General features: G+C 41.5%; 2 protein-coding genes across 2 annotated transcripts; both read left to right on the forward strand.

Annotated features, from left to right (window-relative positions):
* Positions 1-1,708: 1,708 nt before the first annotated feature.
* LOC114773658 (nicotinamide/nicotinic acid mononucleotide adenylyltransferase 3-like) lies at positions 1,709-9,163 on the forward strand. Its single transcript, XM_028965896.1, is given in 6 exon segments — positions 1,709-1,817; positions 2,285-2,468; positions 5,956-5,986; positions 5,989-6,022; positions 8,559-8,701; positions 8,704-9,163. Coding segments are annotated over 6 exon segments (756 nt in total). The 3' UTR covers positions 8,959-9,163.
* Positions 9,164-9,705: 542 nt separating this feature from the next.
* On the forward strand, positions 9,706-15,740 carry LOC114773657 (retinol-binding protein 1-like). Its single transcript, XM_028965895.1, is given in 5 exon segments — positions 9,706-9,843; positions 10,324-10,451; positions 10,453-10,503; positions 13,738-13,839; positions 15,270-15,740. Coding segments are annotated over 5 exon segments (408 nt in total). The 5' UTR covers positions 9,706-9,770; the 3' UTR covers positions 15,324-15,740.
* The last annotated feature ends 4,339 nt before the right edge of the window (positions 15,741-20,079 follow it).

Genomic DNA, 20,079 nt, shown 5'->3' on the forward strand with positions numbered 1-20,079 from the left:
TTGTAGCACAAGAGCTCTTCTACGTGATTCTTACAGATCTCTGCCGCCGTTCCCCCTGGTTTGAGCTGTTGCTGGCAGGTCCTTTCACTGTGTTCTCCACATTTTGCAGGTTGCATGTCATGAACAAAGTGTTGCTCCAGGTAGTGATTTGCTGTAGCCTAAAAGTCTAAAGTCTAAAACCTGCAGACTTCTTTGTTCTATGGGTTGAGAGCCAGCACTGCTTGATTGGCATGTAGCCTACTCCTGCATCAGCTATCAATTTTTTATTTGGTTAACTGGCTCTATTCCATTTCATAGAGACCAGGGCAGTGTGGCATAGTGGGTAAGAAGTTGGACCTAAAATCAGAAGGTATCTGGTTCAAATCCCAAACTGCCAAGGTGCCACTGAGCAAGGTACCATCCCCACATGTTGCCTTTCATGGCTGATCAATGGGTTAAACGCAGAAGACACAGTTTGTGCTGTGCATGACAATCCCTTCACATTGGCATTGAACATTCGCATTGAAAAGTGTGCGGTTAAATTCACTTTAAATTCAATTCCCGTCTGTTTAGTAGAGTGTCGTGTGGTTGATGAGACCAGGGGAGTTGTCACAGAAGTACGTGTCAGAATTACAAAACGAATTTGCGTCGCTGTCGCCGCCCGCCGCTAGTAGTCGCTGTCGCTCCGCCGGCTTGTCGGCGAGGTTCCGGGGAGCAGAACGAGTCAAACGCTCGTCCAAACCCAGATCGGTGGGACAAAAAAGGTGAACAAACCCCCCCACCACATCCCCCGAAACAGCAATGCCAGCGTCGGTCAGTGTAGACGCGAAACAAGCCTTCCCGGCGTGTGCTTCAGTGCCACGGCGGCCCGAGGCGAGCGGCGCGTCGGCTAGCTTGGTGTAGCGGGGACGTCCTGGTGCGGGGAGGAGAGCTACGTTTTTTTTTTTGCTTAGATCGTGTTGATTTGACTGCGCTTATGTCCAATTCAGTCCTGGCGGCAGAGGGAATTTCCCACGGAGGTCTTCTACCGCCAACCGTGCCCCACAAGTCATCCACTTGTCCCCATCACTGCGTTGCACGTTCTTTTTAATCTTAGCCAAGTCAGAAAAGTCCACCGAGCGATCAGTAACCTCTAAAGAAAAGTTCCCTGGGTAAGTAAAATAAAAACAAAAAATGTCCAGGAACCCCGATCCGGTCTCCCCCTGCTCTAATGGACTTTTTACAGGGAATCTGTGCTGCTGCCTGTTCGTAAACACGAACGCTTTAGTTCGTGCGCTGTTTCATTTGGTAATTGCGCCGCCGACTGATGAAGAGTCCCGTAACGTCCCGGTCCTGCGCCAGGCCGGAGATCCTCTCCGGTTCGCCATTATGTCACTTGACGTTTCGGCAGAGTGCTGGGTGCTTCTCCCCAGGTGATCCTCCCCGTGCATCCATATTCCATGGCCGTGCAGTGTACTCTACGTTAAACATGGGTTTATGGAAACTGTGGTTTTATTTGGAAACCCAGCCCATGAATTAAAGAGGATAACCTTGTCCGGTTCGACTGCAGTTTCTCCATAGGCCAGAATGGATTTATTCAAATGCACCATGCTGTGCCGCCCCATTCTTCAATCTAATCACTTTGTTTCCGCAGGCAGTGTGTCGAGCTTGGTGTGTTTGCGTGTTGCAGCGCGTTCGTTCCGATGGGTTGCAGTTTGCACAGTGGACACGCCGTGGTGTCTGATCAGACATGGTTAGCCGGATCCCCCTGGTCCTCCTGGCCTGTGGGTCTTTTAACCCAATTACTCACCAGCACATGCGGCTGTTTGAACTTGCCCGTGGCCACATGCACCAGACAGGTGGGTCCGCATGCACGAGATGTGTGTATGCACGCTGTGTTCTGCATCAACTGTCACTGGCCACGATAAAAAGCTACTCTCGCAGGGAACCACATCCCAACCTGAAATTAGTCCCAATGCAGTATAAGTAGGAGTTACACCTACGCACAGAATACCTCTTCATAAACCCACAGCTACGTAGCACTTACTGCACATTTTCATGTCCTGTACTTTGCAAACTTTGCAAGTTGATGAACAAAACTTTGGCCTTGTCTTTCAACGAAATGGGGGGGGGGAAGTGCACATAATTACACATTTTCTGTGTGTTTGGGATTTTTCTATAAACTACAACCTGCACTTTAAAGCATTTAAAAACGTATTTTTTATGGGTATTGCAGTAGCTGCTATTTCTGATGCTGATCTTTGTGGTAGTGTTAATTAAGCTGTAAATACTCAGGAGTAACCACAGTGCTTTCTGTTATCCAAAGGTCAGTATGAAGTAGTGGGTGGAATCGTGTCTCCTGTGAGCGACAGCTACGGCAAGCAGGGGCTTGCTCTGGCGAAGCACCGCGTCACTATGGCACAACTGGCCCTGCGTACCTCAGACTGGGTTACTGTTGACGATTGGGAGAGCCAACAGCCCGACTGGACTGAAACAGTGATGGCCATGAGGTACAGGTGCATCATGTCCCTTCGAAATTCCGATAAAAAAACAAGTTTTTTTTTTTTTTTTGTGGCTTTAAACCCCTGGATGTCAGAATAGTTTATTACTAGAATAACTCGGGTTTTTTTTTATATAGTCCCTTTCAGTGCCTGGTGATGATAGTTTCCATGGCTCTGTAAATTGTGGTTTAATTGTAGATAAGAGTATGAGCTTTTAAACCATAGAAGCAAATGTCCAACCATGTACAGTGAAACCTTTGTAGAACCCACAAAGCGGTGGTGCATCTGGCGGTGGTGCAACAGCCCTTATGGACACATCACCCCACCACCACTCAGACTCCACTGGCTGCCCACTGTAGGCCAGATCAAATACACATCACTAATGCTAATCTTCAGTACTACTTGTGGGATCACATCCATCTTCTAGAGCTCAATAATAAAAGCTAGATACTTCTCTCCTCCATGAAATATTGGCTGGCATTACCATCCCTGAATTTAAGGCACTCCCAGTACAGACCGTTATCAGTTTTTGTTCCCGCATGGCTACATGGAGTTCAGGGCCGGAGCATCTCTTTATCTTCAAGAGCCTCTTGAACATTCATCTCTTCCAAGAGCTCCCCTAACCCTCTAACTATGCACTATGTTCTTTGATCTCCACCTGCGGTTTTATTACCCAGATTGTGTACCTATGCCAACTCCAATGTTCACATTGGTCTGAAGCAATAATCTGTACCACAGGTTTAACGTTGAAGATTTTTAGAATAGAAAGATGGCGATATATATATTTTGAAATTGTGTGTAACAGTAATTACATTGGAAACTGTCAGGAGGGTCTCGGGCCTGCCATCAAATGGCTTTTCAGTCCCTGAGGTCTCATGAAAAGGGATTGTAAAATACAAGCTTCAGCAATAGCGTTTGAAACTGAAGGATCAAGCACCATTGATTTTTGTGTCATAGCAGTAATGTGTCCTTATGTTTTACACTGCTCTCTCAGTTAAGTTTAGCTTTGTGTCTTTGTTCGGACGAGTCAGATTGTTGTAGCTGGTTCTTGCAGTGGTGTGAACTTCCTGTGCTGGTAATTAGCTTTGAACTTTGAGCTTAGAATGCTGAGGGCAGGGACTCATTCCCTCCTCCTGGGTTTCTTGCATCCCTTACACAATTACTTCTGTGAATATTGTGTAACTTATTTACTGCAAACTAGGGCAAGATAAATCGAAAAAAGAAACAGTGCTCTGAAATAGACATGATTCTAGTTTAGACCTGTCGGTGCGCTCCAGTGAGTGACTGGAAGCTGAAATGATCTTCAAAAAAACATAAATATGGTTGTAAAAACTGGGATGTAATCGGTTCCTTACATTTTGAAAAAGTTCACCCATCTTGGGATTAGGTGAATTCACCTACTTGCTACATTGCAATCATGATATGCATGTAACTAAAGAAGAAAAGACTGTATAAAACTGTGTCCTACTCATTTCCCCCTGACAATGTCTCTGAGGGTCAATCCCTAGAAAAAAAGGAAGTGCTTTATTTTGTGCCACAGTGCAGTCACCAACTTTTTTTGTTGGTTTTTAATCTGCTATGAAGGCCCAGTGGGCACTAAAAAAAGATGTTATATTTTATACGTTAAAAATGAAAAACAGAATGACATTGGTATGGAGAGCATTTGAATGAAATCTAGCAACTACTTTAGATTTTTATACTGCTACCTCAGTTATAAAAATCAGTGCCATTTGTCACAGCTGTCATTCAAGCATATCGACACTTTTAGTTTTTGAATGTGCACAGACATTGGAAGCAGCTTTTGACATTGTTTTGGGTAAATCCAGATTGGTTTGAGCAAATTTTTCATGGCATCGATGTCTCTTTCCAAAATTAAGAATTACAGAATTACAGAATTACAGCCACTTTTCGCCAGTCCCACAATGAGAATGAGATTTCTCCAAGACGTGCTGTTTCAGTGTGTGTAGTTTTAAATGCTAATGCTTGGGTGGTAGTAGCCTAGTGGGTAACACACACGCCTACGAGCCAGAAGACCCAGGTTCAATTCCACTTATTATAAGGGCGTCTGATAAATGCCGTAAATGTAATGAGGAGGAGAGAGGCAGGAAAAGGAGTCTTGCGTACCAGTACTAAAAAATTCATTTGTGCTCATTTTTACATCCAATCAACAAGCAAGCCATGACAGTCGGTGGAGTTACTTTTTTTATGGGAAATTCTCTGGGTGGACAAAGAATAAGAAACGGGAGGCAACCTTTCCCATTCTGACGGCATAAGGGGAGAAATTCGAGATCCGACCGTCTGAGCTGCCACTCTCTGAACGGTGAAGCAAAATGGCCAAAGCGCTCTTAATTTCTTGAATTCTCCGGTTCCTGGTAAAGACAAAGACAAAGGCAAAAATACAGGGATGTTTTGCTGCAGGAGTTTGATGGGGGGAAAAAAAGGTCTTATTAGACATGGTGACTTCGCCCCCCCCTCCCGAATTCTGTCTAAAAGACGAGTCCTATTAACCAGCTGATTGTGCACCAGTGGCCCGTGCACCAAACCCAGGTTTCTCATTATTGTACTCTGGGAATTTATTTCTGAATTCCTTGGCAATAGCGCCTGACAAATCCTTTGATACACATATTATACCTCAAAATCCTTTTGATACACACATTGTGTGCTTACGAAATCCAACAAAACCCATTTATATCCTTTTTAAATATATTTAATTACACGTAAACAGCTCTGTTGTCCAACTGTGGAGCTCCAGTCTTGTTACAGTTCCAGGGCTGTCTCATTTTGTCCAACCTATTGGCCAAAGAATTGGCAACAGCTCAACTCTTGTTCACCAGCCAGATCAGAATCTCCCCATCCACCCTGCCAGCGTTTACCCCCATCTCCTGTGTACAGCAGCAGCGCTGTATTCTTCCCCTTATTCTTGGAGAGATCGTTCATCCCCTGGACCACTTGATGCCAGTTGAGCTCTGAGCCAGGGCTTTTGGTCTTCTGACGCCAACTCCATGAGGCTGGTGAACTGAGGGCTTGGCAAGACATTGTGCCAGCTTGCATATCCGCCAGTTGTGTTCTCTGTTGGGCTCAGGGCACGGCTCTTTGGCTTAACTTGAATGAGGGTGCTGGGTTCTGTTAACCAAGGGTCTCAGGGTCTGCTCTTCACATGTGTCTCGGGTTGCATGAAGAGCAGGGGTATAGTGGTCCATGTAACCTCTGCACCAGGGAGCTCTCGAGGCCTCTTATTCACGTCTTTCCTCGTCCTTCCCCTCTGGATTTTTGCTTTTAAGCTGCATTTACGCAAGAACCAAGCTGATTAAAATATGAAGTGGTCTCTTGTCTGAGGAGTGTGTGTATGAATGAATGTTAATCAAGGATCAGGTTCCAAAATGAGGCCACAGAGCCTCTAGAATCACTGAGAAAGTTTTTTATTTTCTTTCTAAACTAGTTTGAATAGTCTTCTTTCTGTACTTTTACGTAAGCATTTGTCCCTCTACTCCTGCAGGTACCACTATGCCAGGATAGCTGCAAAGTACCACAGAAGCTGGAGTGTCAGTCATCTCCAACCTCATGTAAGAGCTAATAATTATTATTTAATATAGTATCATTGCCTTCAATTTTAAAATGTAACTAAAATGACCAGAAAACTTTGAGAAAGTGGGTGTCACACAACTTCCCCAGTTCTGCCACTGACTGACCAAAAATAAGGAAAAAAGACATAAGCTTGGTAGGCCCACACTTGTCTTGTGAATTCTCAACACACTGCCTCCTTGGTGTGAAAACATAATTATTGAGAAAACATAATTCAATGCAAATTCACAGTTAATTGTCAAATTAAGAACCAGTATAATGACTGTCAACATAATGGCAGGTCTCTCTTGTCAAATCATCTGATTTTTTTTCTGTCTTGGTCTGGACAGCTTGTTTTATACTTTTCCCTAATTGAGGCAGAAGTACATCGATAATAAATGTTCAAACTAATTAAGCTCAATTCAAATTTGATTCCTGCCACAGGCCCCAAAAAAAAGTTGACGTGGGGGCAATGAATGGCTGAAAAAGCATGAAAGATTCAGCTAGGAAAACATCTAGCAACTAATAAAGTTCATTGGTACCAGGTCTTGTAACATTGTTGGCTATAGAGAGTCTTAGAGAGTCTTTCATATGTAAAAGAAGTAAAAAGTGTGTTGATAGTGCGTTAAAATATTCCACAATGTTCTTCAATGTCAAATTCCAAATGCTTGGCAAATATCATCTACAGGGCATAACATCGTCAAAAGATATCTTTGTGCAAAAGGGACAAGGCAGAATACCTTTATTTGTGTCATGACAAGGGCCCAGGAAAATTTCCAGAAACCGCTGTCAGTAAATACACATTTCTACCACATTTGAACATGGACCAGAAGTGCCATCATGACCTGTGGGCCAAACCTAATATAAAATCTTCTATAGTTAGGTTTTATTCTTTGTTGCAATTGCAGAAACTGTGTCCTTTGGGCTAAAGAAGGGGAGACCTTTCAGTGTTCAAAAGCCAGTATGTCTAATGGTATAGTGATGAATAAGTGCATATAATGTGTACAACTTGGATGTTTTGGTAAAATCTATGAATTCTGAAAGGTATATAAAAGTTTTGTAAATCTGTTTAAAACCACATACTGCATTACAACAGCATGACTTTATTGGTGCTGAGTCGGCCTTTATCATTAAATAAAAAATGACCACAAATTCTTCAGTAGCTGGAATTGGAACAAATTCAAACACCAAAACTCATAACCTCCGAGAGCTCATTTTGTGCAGGAAATTGTAAAAAAAAAAAAAAAAATTAAATTTAAATCAAATTTTAAACATTTGTTATGTTGTCTGTGTTCAGTTGGGATTAAATATTGGCTTATGTTATATGAAAATGTTCCTTTTATTAAAATTTAAAGAACTTCCTGTTTGGGTTGTAGAATACTTGTGATTAAACTTATTTGGTTAAATTGCAAGTCACTTTAATAGTTAAATGTAGGTACTGTATGGCATTTAATAGCACAAAATCAGTCAGTGCCTGCTTTCCAACAACTGTTTTCATTACACTAAAATAATGTGCACACTCCAACACACCACTTATTGCTTAGCAGACTTGGCTATTTAAAATATATTCATTGCACAGATACCTCTTAACCCAGTGACAATTAGTCTGAATGAGATGGCAAAAACAAAAAAGAAGTAGGCGAATTACGGTTTCACAAATATTGTTGTCCAACAGACCCACTTCTAAAAGCAGCAATAAAAGGCATCTTCATGTAGTTTTCTTTCTGGGCTTTTATTACACAGTTATTGGAAAGCAAATCAGTTTTGCTTTGGAGAGAGTAGTGATTACTTTAGAGTCCATTCTGTTTATTGAAAGAGGCAAGAATGGTTTTAAATTGATTGTGGCCGTTTCATTTATTCCCCCCCTTCCTTTCTCATTTGGTCCACTGCTTATCTAAACACAAATATTGACTTGAAAGGTCATATTGCTTGTGCTGCATGAACAAAGAGGGATTTTTATTAAAAATTATATAAATAAATAAGATTGAATTTGAGGATGTGTGTGGCATTTTTAATGCCACTTGTTAGCAAGTCAAGACAGAAATAGCACGGGTTAGATGTTATATATAATATCTTAGGTTGGAAGTTGAACCCCTTTACGGAACCTCTAAATCACAGGGAAGACTCACTTAAAAAAAAAAATCACGGAACTTCGAACACATAGACATACTTTGGGAGTTACGTCATTATCACTCGTCCTGCCTCCGGTGCTAGCATTGCTATGAGTTTTATATTTGATAAATTGGAAATGCCTTTGAACTGAATGAAACATGACTGGAAGCTAATCCAATATTCATAGGGGAAAATCACTGAACCTCACCAAGCCACCTCTTTCAAGTCTTCCCCAGAGGATCTGCTGATGAAGTGTGAGGGAGAGAGGGAAAAACAGCTAGCTAATTTCCAGCCATCCCAATTACAAGCATGCCACTAAATAAATTAGTAATACAGCTTGCCATAATTGAATGAACATGACGTTTTCCCAACTGCTACAAGTTTAAGTCATTTGGACCTGCCTCACGTTTTTATTTTTCCTGACAGGTGCACCTCAGTTGAAGTTTCTATGTGGGGCAGACTTCCTGGACACCTTCAGAGTTCCTGGTCTTTGGCAGAACGATCATGTGGAGGAGCTGGTGGGCCGTTTTGGTCTGGTGTGCATCAGTCGTGGCAACCTCCAACCTGAAACAGGCTGTTGCACCTGTCAGATCTGCTTTTTAAGCACCGGCAGAATATCTTTCTAGTGCACGAATGGATCCGCAACGAGATCAGCTCGACGGAGGTGCGGCGGGCCCTGCGGCGGGGCCTGAGTGTCAAATATCTTCTGCCAGACTCGGTCATAGAGTACATCAAGGAGCACAACCTTTACACCACGGACAGCGAGCTGAAGAACAAGGATGTCGACCTCCGACCCCTCACCAAACAAGCACTTTCAGACTGCTGATGCCATGCTGATGGTATTGCACCTTTCGTGATATTTACGGTTACGAGTTTACAGCCACATACTCATATGCACATCAGCGGGAATTATTTTGTACACAATTTCTTGCTACTGGAGATTTATTTTTTTCCGGTTGAGTTAATCAACGAGTTCAGCATGCATTTCAGAGAAATGTGTGATTTATTGATTAAAGCATTTGTGCATTGAATGTTTTTTTTGTTATTAATTTCACATTTGACATTTTCACATTTAGCTCTGTTCACAATCGAGCTTTAAAATCTAGGACAGTATTTTGTCCATCCGAAATACTCACGGGCTTGCACCGTCGCTCTTTCTGTGGGTTGTATGGTAGAACCACCCAGAGTGTTTCACTAATAGATTACTTGGATTTTACATGGACCCCTATTCTGTTACAGTACAAAACCTTGAAGGAATGACATTCACTGAAAATAAAGAGGGTCTTGGCACCATTCAGTAGAATGTTTGAGATCTCTGGCTCGGGATAGTTCGGGATATCATTTAATGAAAAATAGACACGTTTACAGTAAAAACTTTCACCTCCTTTTCAACTGAAGTGAGCTTGCTGCCCAACAGCAAGTAAATGGTTGCCAGTGGGAGGTGGTGCTGATGGAGGACTGCTCTGCAAGCATGCAAAATTTCAAATGGGTGGGTGGAGGGGTAGAGAGAGTAATCCGATTAAAGTGTTGCTGGATAAAGTTGGAGGTTCTGAAAGTGCCATGTATTACGGTAGCGAGACTGGATGTAGGATCCTCTTTCCTCTCTGGGCTTAAGGAAAACGCCACCACTTTTCCCACATGCCTGCTGACTATAATGGGGTCTGGAAAATGATCTTAAATGAGAACTTTGAGGAGTACTTGAAGGCTCTTGGTGAGGTTTTGTCTGTCTGTCTGTTGTAGGTCTGGATCCACAATTTTCCATGTTTCTAAAATACCATGGAAAGCAAATTGTCGTTTAAATTTAAAAAACGAGGTACATCTTTGTAATTATTTTGCAGAATGGATGTTCAACAGAATCCTCTTTTTCCCTCGTCATGTCTCCCAAAACGTATGACAGAAAAGAGCAGAGTGGTTTTATAGAATTTAATGTTTAGCGCAGTACATTGTAGCCTTTCACATGCCGGACAGATTATGCGCTCTTGTTCTGAGTAGCAGAATCATTCAAAGAGACCCAAATGAATGCTCCCTCCAGATTTTAATGTAATCATGATTTGTGCTGCTAGGCTTAGTGGATGAAAGTGGTTTTATTTGCATTTCTTTTTTTAGTCCAGTCAACTCCCAGTGTCTTTATTGGCATATTGTCTGAAATCATAACGCTTTGTTCATATATTGCTTATACTCATGCCGGCAGATGTCAATGTAGCTGTCAGAAAAATCGCCACACTGCTGAAGCCCGACAAAGACATCGCGCACAACGGGAACCACTTCATCATCAAGACCATCAGTGCCTTCAGAAGCTACAACATGGAATTTGAAGTTTGGTAAAGAGTTTGAGGAGGACTTGGCCGGGGTTGATGACCGGAAATGCATGGTCAGTGTGTGGTGGCATCACATTTTAAATCCAGTTCAGGATTTCTCATTAGGCTGTTACCAAATGATTATCTGGATGTATGTACAAGTGGGTGGGGGGGGGGTCCTGGTCCTTCTCATGATTATGTAGTCATGGCTCTTCGTTGTTCTGATGTTAGGGTAGGATGCTAGTAGCCTAGTGGGTAACACACTCACTAGGGTGTAACGATATGCCCAGGTCACGATACGGTATGTATCTCGATACTGGGTTCACGAGACGATATGTATCACGATATTTTGAACAAAAGTGAAAAATGAAACTGAAATTTAAATAACAGATTTATTTCAAAAACATTAACAAATTTCAATAATTTTCTTTGTTGTACATACAATACACATTTCAAAGTTTAATTAAAAAAAAAAAAAACTTCTGTATTCAAAATAACAACTGAAAATCTCGTTCTGTCACTGAAAAAATGGTTAAATTTAACATGAACTTAAAATTAAAGATACCTCAGACAGAACTTCTTAAAGCAGTAAAAATGCGATCTCAAGCATCTTTTGCTTCTCCGTGAGCACAGCTGTGGCTGTGGCACTGCGGTGAAAGAAAGCTACGACTTTTCTTACGCGACCAAGCAATCGACTGACGCGAGGCACATTTAAAACCTGCTTGCGACGTGACGACCCCGGCTTCTCTCACTGCCACCTCCATGTTGCGTGCGTTGTCAGTAACAACTGCAGTACTACGAGGAGCCCTATCAAGCTCCCACTCGTGTACAGCCGCTTTTAAAACTTCGGCCATGTTAGGCCCAGTGTGCGACTCAAAAAGCGGGCGAGTCTGAAGCACGAAACTTTTTCATTTCCCACTCCGTGGTAATAACATGCGCCGTGATTTGTAATATAGCTCTGACAAGCCCGCGAGGTCCACCCGTCAGTTGTAATCGCCACATTCTCAGCTTTTTTCACACCGTCGACCACCTTGCCTTAGCTTCACGGTACAGCGCTGGAAACTACCTCTTTTTTTAAATGGCACATCATATTCGAAGTGTTTGACGCTGTGTTTGGCATCCTTGTTTTACAGTGTTGACAAAAAGTTTGTGTTTTGTCTGTAATTTTTTTTTGTTACCGTCGTCCTGTCGCGTGACTGGAAAACCAGACGATGGAAGAAGAAGACGGGGCATCTTCAATTTCACTTTCACTTCATGTTGCCCTACTAATGTTCAAGCGATTTCTGCGGCTGCGATGAAAGCACACGCGACGCTGTTGCAGAGTAGGTCGCGTCGGCAGCTCAACCAATAGGATTAAAATGACGTCATATCGTGAACGTATTGTACTGCGATATATTGTTACACCCCTAACACTCACCTATGATCCAGAAGACCCAGGTTCAAATCCCACTTACTACCATTGTGTCCCTGAGCAAGTCACGGTGCACACAGTGAAATTTGTCCTCAGCATTTAACCCATCACCCGGAAGTGAGCAGTGGGGCAGCCATGACAGGCGCCCAGGTAGCAGTGTGTGGGGACGGTGCTTTGCTCAGTGGCCCCTAGGCGGATCGGGATTTGAGCCGGCAACCTTCTGATTACGGGGCCGCATCCTTAACCACTAGGCCACCACTGCCTCTAAGTTGCTCCAGGGGACTGTCCCTGTAACTTCTGATAAATGCTGTAAATGTAAAAAGGTTAGTAACCTATAAACTAAATTTACATTTATGGCATTTATCAGATGCCCTTTTTTCAGAGAGACTTACAGGGCCAGTCCCCCAACCCTACTGAAGTCGGGGTTTGATTCAAGACATCTATAATCAGGTCCATAACCATTTGTCTTATTTGAGCACTGTGAGTAAATTGAGCACCAACTATCTCATATTAATTATTAATAACTTTATTCATTTTACTTCGACCAATAGCAAAGAACCGCCTCAAATCTCTCAAGTGGTTATATTGCATTATATTGAATTTACGCAAAATAAACAATAACCTATAGAATCTACCCATTAAATATAAGGTAATATTTTTAATTGTGTTTGAATTACAAAGGATATTTGGAGTGAAAAATACCTAAAATAAACAGTCATAAGTCATACTAGATAAAATCTACCTAATGTTACTGAGTAACTAACAGCTATCATCAACCACACCATGTAGATAGCCTCCACCTTGGCAACACCGAATTATATATTGGTCTGCATTTATGGTTCCCTCTCTCTATTTGGCATTACTTGAACTTAAGAAATTCCAGTAAAACAGTCCACAGTATCCTGAAGCAAAATTTTGAACTGCATTTGGCCATGTTTTTATGTTGAGGCCATCCTAAAAGCTCTTAATCTGTTTGAAGTTGAGGAAGTTTGCATAAGGTCTTCCTGAATTACACTGTTTCGTTGCATTTAATCGTTTAGAATGAGAAACAGCTATGCGGATGCCAACGTAGATATCCATAAGAAGAAAAACTAATGTACCAGTATCATTAGCTTTGCCGGTTCAAAAGGAAATTACTGGTGCCGTTCAGACGGTGACCTTGGTTAATGACCCCAGCCCGGCTATGATGAGTCTTTCTCCCCCTCTCTAATCACAACGAGAAATTTAGTGCAATTTAGTGTAAATTACACCAGAGTCAGTGTTTTTTTGGAATCTAGACATTTACACAACCCACTGCTCCCTGTCAGAGTGGCGAGTGACAAAGCTGAGCGAGCGACTATGCTGCAGATGGGCACCAGGGCCGCCCGTGTCTAAAGGGCACCCTTTGTTCGGCCAAGTGAAATGGCCTGTGAAATTTTCAGACGAGTTTTAGCTAACGACTTGCGTGGCACCAGCTTGGCGCCCAGAAGAAAGCCCCCTCGCGCAAACAGTTCTTTAATTAAATGTGTCTGCACTTCAAAAAAAATAATAAACTACACACATACACTCAACACCACACCATACAAATTAGTGAGGAAGCACAGTGTCATTTTCCCTTCTTCTCAGTTTCCTCTGGCCCCTCTGTAGCATGTAATTGAAAGTGCGAATCTCATTTACTCTCTTCTTTGTTTTGAATCTGTGTGAAGGTCCGTACATAACTTTTAATGTGTGTGCATATGTGGGTTTATTGTGTGTGTGGGTGTGTGTGTGTGTGTGTGTGTGTGTGTGTGTTGTGTGTGTGTGTGGTGTGTGTGTGTGTGTGTGTGTGTGTGTGTGTTACACCTTTTTTCCATTTCTTTCCTTTTTTTTTATTGGATTGCAAGTTATTACCTGTCACTTCCTCTGTCCTCGGTTGCAGACCACCATCTCATGGGACGACGATAAGCTAGTGTGTGTGCAGAGGGGGGAGAAGCAGAACCGAGGCTGGACTCACTGGATAGACGGAGACGAGCTACATTTGGTGAGAGCCCTGCATCTACACCCCATTTGCATGCGTTACGTTGCATGCATGCAGAACACGTACTCTGTCTAATATAATGATACTTAAGTACTCTGCAGAAAGTAAATTTAAAGTTCTCATTTTTCTAATTTTCTTTTTGTTTTATTATCTCCACATGTTTTTCTTTTTATTTGCCATGTAAAGTGCCTATACAAGCATATTACCCCAAATGGGACATTTAAGGAGACAATATTATCTTATGTCTTTTCCATATAGCTTGTTTTGTAATTGGATGACTAGCATTAGTGCAACCAAGTGAATCAAAACCACTTCTACTCTATTTGGAGCAGTTATGTAGAGGTCAGATGCATTTAGGAAAAGTAAGTTCAAAATGAATGCCAAGCAAATCTATCCTCCGAAGATTCGAGTGAGTTCATTTATGTTCTTGGGATGCTTGCGCTTAATTATTTTTCCATTGTTTCCATTGGCTGATTGCAGTGCTTGGATCACAGCGTGTACTGGTGGTCGTGATGTGCATCATTTATCCCAGAACAGCAGTTAGCAGCATGCTTCAGCATGCCAACTAATGCAATGACTAGCGCGCATTTTACATTACAGTTATAGCTGCAGCATGACCGTAATGACTGTTATAGCACTGTAAAGGCTGTATTAGTACCACATGATGTATTGAATGATAGCAGCAGATGTTTGTCATCAGCCTATTTGGAAGACCATGCATTTCCAGGGCGATCACCTTGGGACCAGTAAACCGGAGGGCATTCTGCAGGATGGGATATGAGAAGCATTGGCCAAAGCAGCTGCATGGTGAATGGTGGCCAGAACTTTGGCCACTTTGCTAGGTGGACTGCAAATGGTGGCTATCCAGAAGTGTGCCATATACGTCACGCAAAATAATGCTATATGCATTCTGTGGTTTATTATTTTGAGTACCTTACACTCATGCCCACCAAACAACTCATAGAGGCATGGCCTCCTTTAGAGCTTTGTAGGTATGTTGTGATGTTTGCTGCTGATCTTTAGAGTCCTTTTTAGTGAGGGTTCCACCAGTCTGAGGAATTTTGTGGCAGGCCAGAGTTTTGTTCTCCTAGCGTTTCCCGAATAATCTTTGCAGTATGGTTTATCTTCTTGCAAGATTTCACTGCCATTGCGGATGTTGTTTAGAAATGCTGGTCTTCCCTCCCCAGTTTTTTTTTTTTAATATCTTGATCACTTTTGGAATGTGCTATCCACTGAACACTCACACTCACCAACTGACTCTTCACATGCAGCCTCTATATCCCACCCATTAAGAGGTACCATTTTCATGAGGTAATCAGTGTCTTTCATTTCAACTATCAGTGGTTTAAAGGTTGGGTCTGATACGAGTTTATGGGATCTTGCAGCTTTATAAATATTGGAGTAAAAAGTTAAGAACTGACTTTGATCTGCAGGAACTGAGAGTGGAGTCAGTGGTGGCCAAGCAAGTCTACAAGAAGTCCTCCTAAACTCAACTCAACTGAAAAATCAGGAGACCAACACTGACATTTTCTTTTCCCTCATCCATCCGAAACACAGCTCTACCTGTCCCAATGTGAAAAATAAATTCTGTCATGAGATAGACGAGAGCTGCTTTACTCCAGAAATATTATAGTTTTCCACCCATAAGCATGAGGACTGTTTCTCGTGACTTTATAAAACATGACACCCCTCCACATAGCTGCATCCAGCTTATGCTTTCATCTTTGATTGCTCGACATCCATGCCCAGCAAAATGCAGGTTGACAGTTTCTCTTTTGAGAGAATGAGAACAAAAAGAAGAAGCGTTCCGATCTCCTTCCCTCGCTCTACATTCTATAGTGGTTGACAGCTCTGTTTTATCCTCGATTTACTGAAAGCATGCTATCAATAAAGAATCAAAATCACACTTGTGTGCCTTTGTGTTACTTACGTTTTCATATGAGAGTATTAACAGTGCTTTGTAGCGACAGGGTGTCAGTTCAGCACTGACTAGCACTGATTTAGACTGATTTAGACTGAAGAAGTTTGTACACTTTTATAGCTACTGAAGGTGGCACATCTGACAAGTGTCACTGAGACAAAGGGAGGTGTAAAAGACAGCAGTTCAATAACAGAGTCAAAAACACAGGAAAAGATTTACATGGGAGTGCAAAAGAGTGCGGCCTGATCTGATGTGAGACAACTCAGAGTGTTTAGCACAGTTCAGTTTTAGCTGTTTTTAAGTGTGGTGTGTGATTCACAGGATCTGACATTCATTCTGCTATCTTGGTGCCCTGTTTGAGATCAGACTGAAGTGAGCTGGTCTGTCATGCAGCATATGATCTAACCTTAAATGTTGACAGAAGACTGTATGTAGCGAGCTGTGGAGGTCTAGACAGTGAGAAAGTAGGGTATTGAACAAGATACATGAGGCCAATGAAGACAGACCCAGTAGGATGGACACGAATCACTATGCTGAGTTGCAGATTCTGTCTGAAATGGTTTAGTTGTAGTATGCTGGGACTTGGTCTTTCGTATGCTGAGTGGGACCAGGAGTAACATTGTCTATTAATCAAGTCTTCGTAAACTGCCATAAACAAATTCAGTAAGTTATAACTGCAAGTTTTTATTCTTATTGATAATTTGTGAACTTGCCTACATATTTCGGGGGGAAAAATCTAAATGAGAAACATTTCTTTACTAGAGTCTTCACTTCATTTACTTTCCTGAGAAGGTGAGAGCCAAACTGATGAAACAATCTATTTATATAAACTGGATCAAGGAATAGTCCCTTGTGTAGTTTCTCATGAGAAGGATGAATGTTCTAATATCTAACGGCACCATCCGTTCATAAGGCTTTTTATGTAACCCAATATCTCTGAGGCTTCTTTTCATTGGATTTAAACTATAACAAACAAATGTTGACGATGTGTTAAATAACATTTCTGAAAAATGAGATATCGTTTTGAATCAGTGCATGCAACTGTGATTATTGCACATTAGTGTGACCTTGGTAACGGCTACCTCATCACATTGTCAGTGGCGGCCTGCTTGTGCATTCTGCACAAATTTAAAAACTACCATTGAGGAAACGTGACAAATATGAAAGCTTTGCTTCCACTGGTGCCCATTCGGATCCTTCCAAGAATGCAGAGGTTGTGGCATGATAGATGTTACAGTATATTTCATCCCTTTCAAAAAGGACAATGGTTATATTGTGTTAAAGAAACAGCTAGACAATGCATAACCTTGATATTTGCCACTTGTATCCATTATTTCTGTAAGATTTTTTAAAAGCTTCAATGGTTCAAATGCGACATTTTTAATCGGAATGGTCTTCTTGTAGGAAAATCAATGCGATCTCTAAGCGCAGACCTTATCTGCTCCTCAGGATTCAATGATTTCACTGAGCAGTAAACTGCTGGTTTATTATTATGGCTTATAAATGCTTACAGCAATTTGTTCATTGATTTGGTTGGCTGCTTACCAGTGAAAATACAAGGATGGTTTGTCAGCATGACAGGAAAAGATGGAAAAGGGCCTGCGAACCTCTGTTGTAGACAGTGTACACTGCACTGGCAATAATTACCTCATTTGACCTCAAAGGGCAGACATCCACAACACAGACCATCACCTCAGCCTGAGATGGGGAAGATTAGGAGTGACATTTCAGTCCAACCGTGCCCAAAATCACATCAGAGATTTTTCTTTTGCTGTATTTTCAGCTCTCTTAGACCTCCTTTTTTTGTCTCTTTCACAGTCTAAGATCACTGATATGCTACTGTTTCCAAAAATGTCTACATAACTTAAAAAAAAAATATATATATATATATATATACACACACACACACACACACACACACACACACACACACACGGTGCACTTTAGATGCTGTGAGTGACAATTACTTGATGAAGAGGAAGAGAATTAGAGAGTTGAATATTTTCCATGAAATCCGGTTGCCCACTCGGACTTAAAAATCCATAGAAATCCTGCCCAGTAGTTACATCTATGTGATTGCTTTTGATGGACCAGATTGTCTTGGTGTCAAAAGTATAATCGTCTTCTGCAATTTTCTTGTCAACAGTAGACAGTCAGCATTCGTGATTACAGTGTTTATCTGCTTCCAAAATATGAGGACAAATGTGACTTTGACTTGGAAGAAAATTTAAATGGGTTGATGTTCAGTGTGCACAGCTGTATTAGTGGCACATCAGTCAGTCAGCCAGCTTTCAGCCAGCTAAAACTATCCTCTGGTCCATAAATGTCCAGCACTACAAGCAAGTGGCTGTGTGCTTGTGTGTTTGCTGTTAAAAATCTTTCTCATCCCTAATATTTCTTATGTGATGTGCAGTCAACATGTGTTTGAAATATCACAAAAGGCCTATCACTCATGTCTGCAGTCTGTTTTTGGTGTAAACTGAACAAAACAGCTGACAATCCAACCCTTGCAGACTGAAATTATTTCAGAGATAATTCTTATTGCATCATATAAATCTGGATTTATGGCACGGTGAGTTTCAGCTCAGCTCCTGTGGAGCCCTCAGGCAGCACAATTCCCTGCTGCAGCATATTGTGAGCACATTGTGTGCATTTCTAAAATGCTGTGTCATACAGTAAAGGTTTTTTTTTAAGTAACTGATGAAATGTTCAAAATACTCCTTCACAGGTGTAGTACAGTTGGAGAGGGCGGTTGTAAGGGAGCTGGATGCTTGAGAAGATGCGAAAACAACAAAATAATATGATTTTCCAAAAGGCTTTGGTGTATAAATGTGCAAACCAGAAAAAGTAAGTATGGTTTCTTCCAGGGGCTTCTTACATTATTATTTTAGCAATTCCCTGCAGTTATACAACAGCCATCAGAGATGCTTTGTTCCCTTCAGAAACCAGAATAGATCCAAAAGGCACAATTAGCTCACATTCTGAGAATCTGTTTCTCTCCGCTACTCTCTCTCTCTCTCTTCTTCACTTGAATTATTCATGTCACTTTCACATTTTAATTGTTAGAATGTATGGCCTAAATAGGGGATCATGAACGTATGCAAAGGCTCTATATAGTTACAGTCCTCTTTGTTCGTTTCCCCTCTATGTGTTAAGCTGGAGTCTTCAAAATGTGATTATGATGATGAAGACTTTGAGCTCTGAGTGAAGCAGCCGACTGCAAGAATCAAACAGTCTCAAGCTCCATCAGATGGTTAAGTAAATTTGCACAGAGGCCACTTACATAGCTCAATATTCTCCCTCCTGAGAAATATGCCAGCTTTATGTGTGTCTACTTTTTATTGTCAAAGAAGCAGTGAAAAAAAGATTTAAAAAAAAAGAAGTGTTAAAGTGTCTGACTTTCTGTATTACCATTACCACACTTTTGACAATGTATGCAGATTATAATGTATAAAAGACAGTAGTAGGATCTGCAATAGTGATAACCTAGTTATTTGATGTCCTATGACAATTAGCTATGCACATGTATAAAATCCAATATTGTTTAATTTGTCAAATATCGATTAAGTTAAAAAATAGTTTGATATTTTTTCTACAAAATGAAAATCTGTGTTTATTTGTGAGGAAATAGGGAATGACAGATAAATCGAGGAATAGGGGTTTTTGGTTTGGCTTTTCGCCGACAGATGTTTCTGGTCACAATTTGTCACCGTCAAGGTCACTTTGCAATTATTTAAATTCCCCTGAGACTCTATGGTCAAAGAGCCTGTGGGCTAGAGATTTTGCCGAAGTCATCACATTTAACAGTCCTGCCAGAGACCACAATGGTCTCATGTGTCCTCACACAGTGTAGCCAGAAGGGCAAGAAGACCAGCAGAGGACAGAACACATGGGGGAAGACAAATTAAGTTCTCAGACATCATGCATTTTCATTGTGTTTTCAATGTATGATTTACAGAAGCAAATTAAAATGATGTGAATTCAATAGTCATGGATTCTTGTTTCTCTTTGTGTGTGTGTGAGATTTGAAACGTCTATTTAAATGTCAGCACTCTGTTTTAAGGGGACAATGTTCAACATCACACCATTCATGTTCATGTCACTACTAGACACTCGGAAAATTTAATAGAAACAGTGACCGTGGTGGCATCAGATGGCCTTTCCAAGTCAAGAGCGCCGGTGTTGTGACGCCCCCTACTGGTATATTTTACCAAAACGTCTGCCTTCAGAGCTCCCTCACTCTCTCTCTCTCTCTCTCGCTGTCTATTTCTAAATAACTATTATGACGCCATCTTTCAAAACAAATTTCAAGTCAATACCAG

Source organism: Denticeps clupeoides, unplaced genomic scaffold, assembly GCF_900700375.1.
Source record: "Denticeps clupeoides unplaced genomic scaffold, fDenClu1.1, whole genome shotgun sequence".
Lineage (NCBI taxonomy): Eukaryota > Metazoa > Chordata > Actinopteri > Clupeiformes > Denticipitidae > Denticeps > Denticeps clupeoides.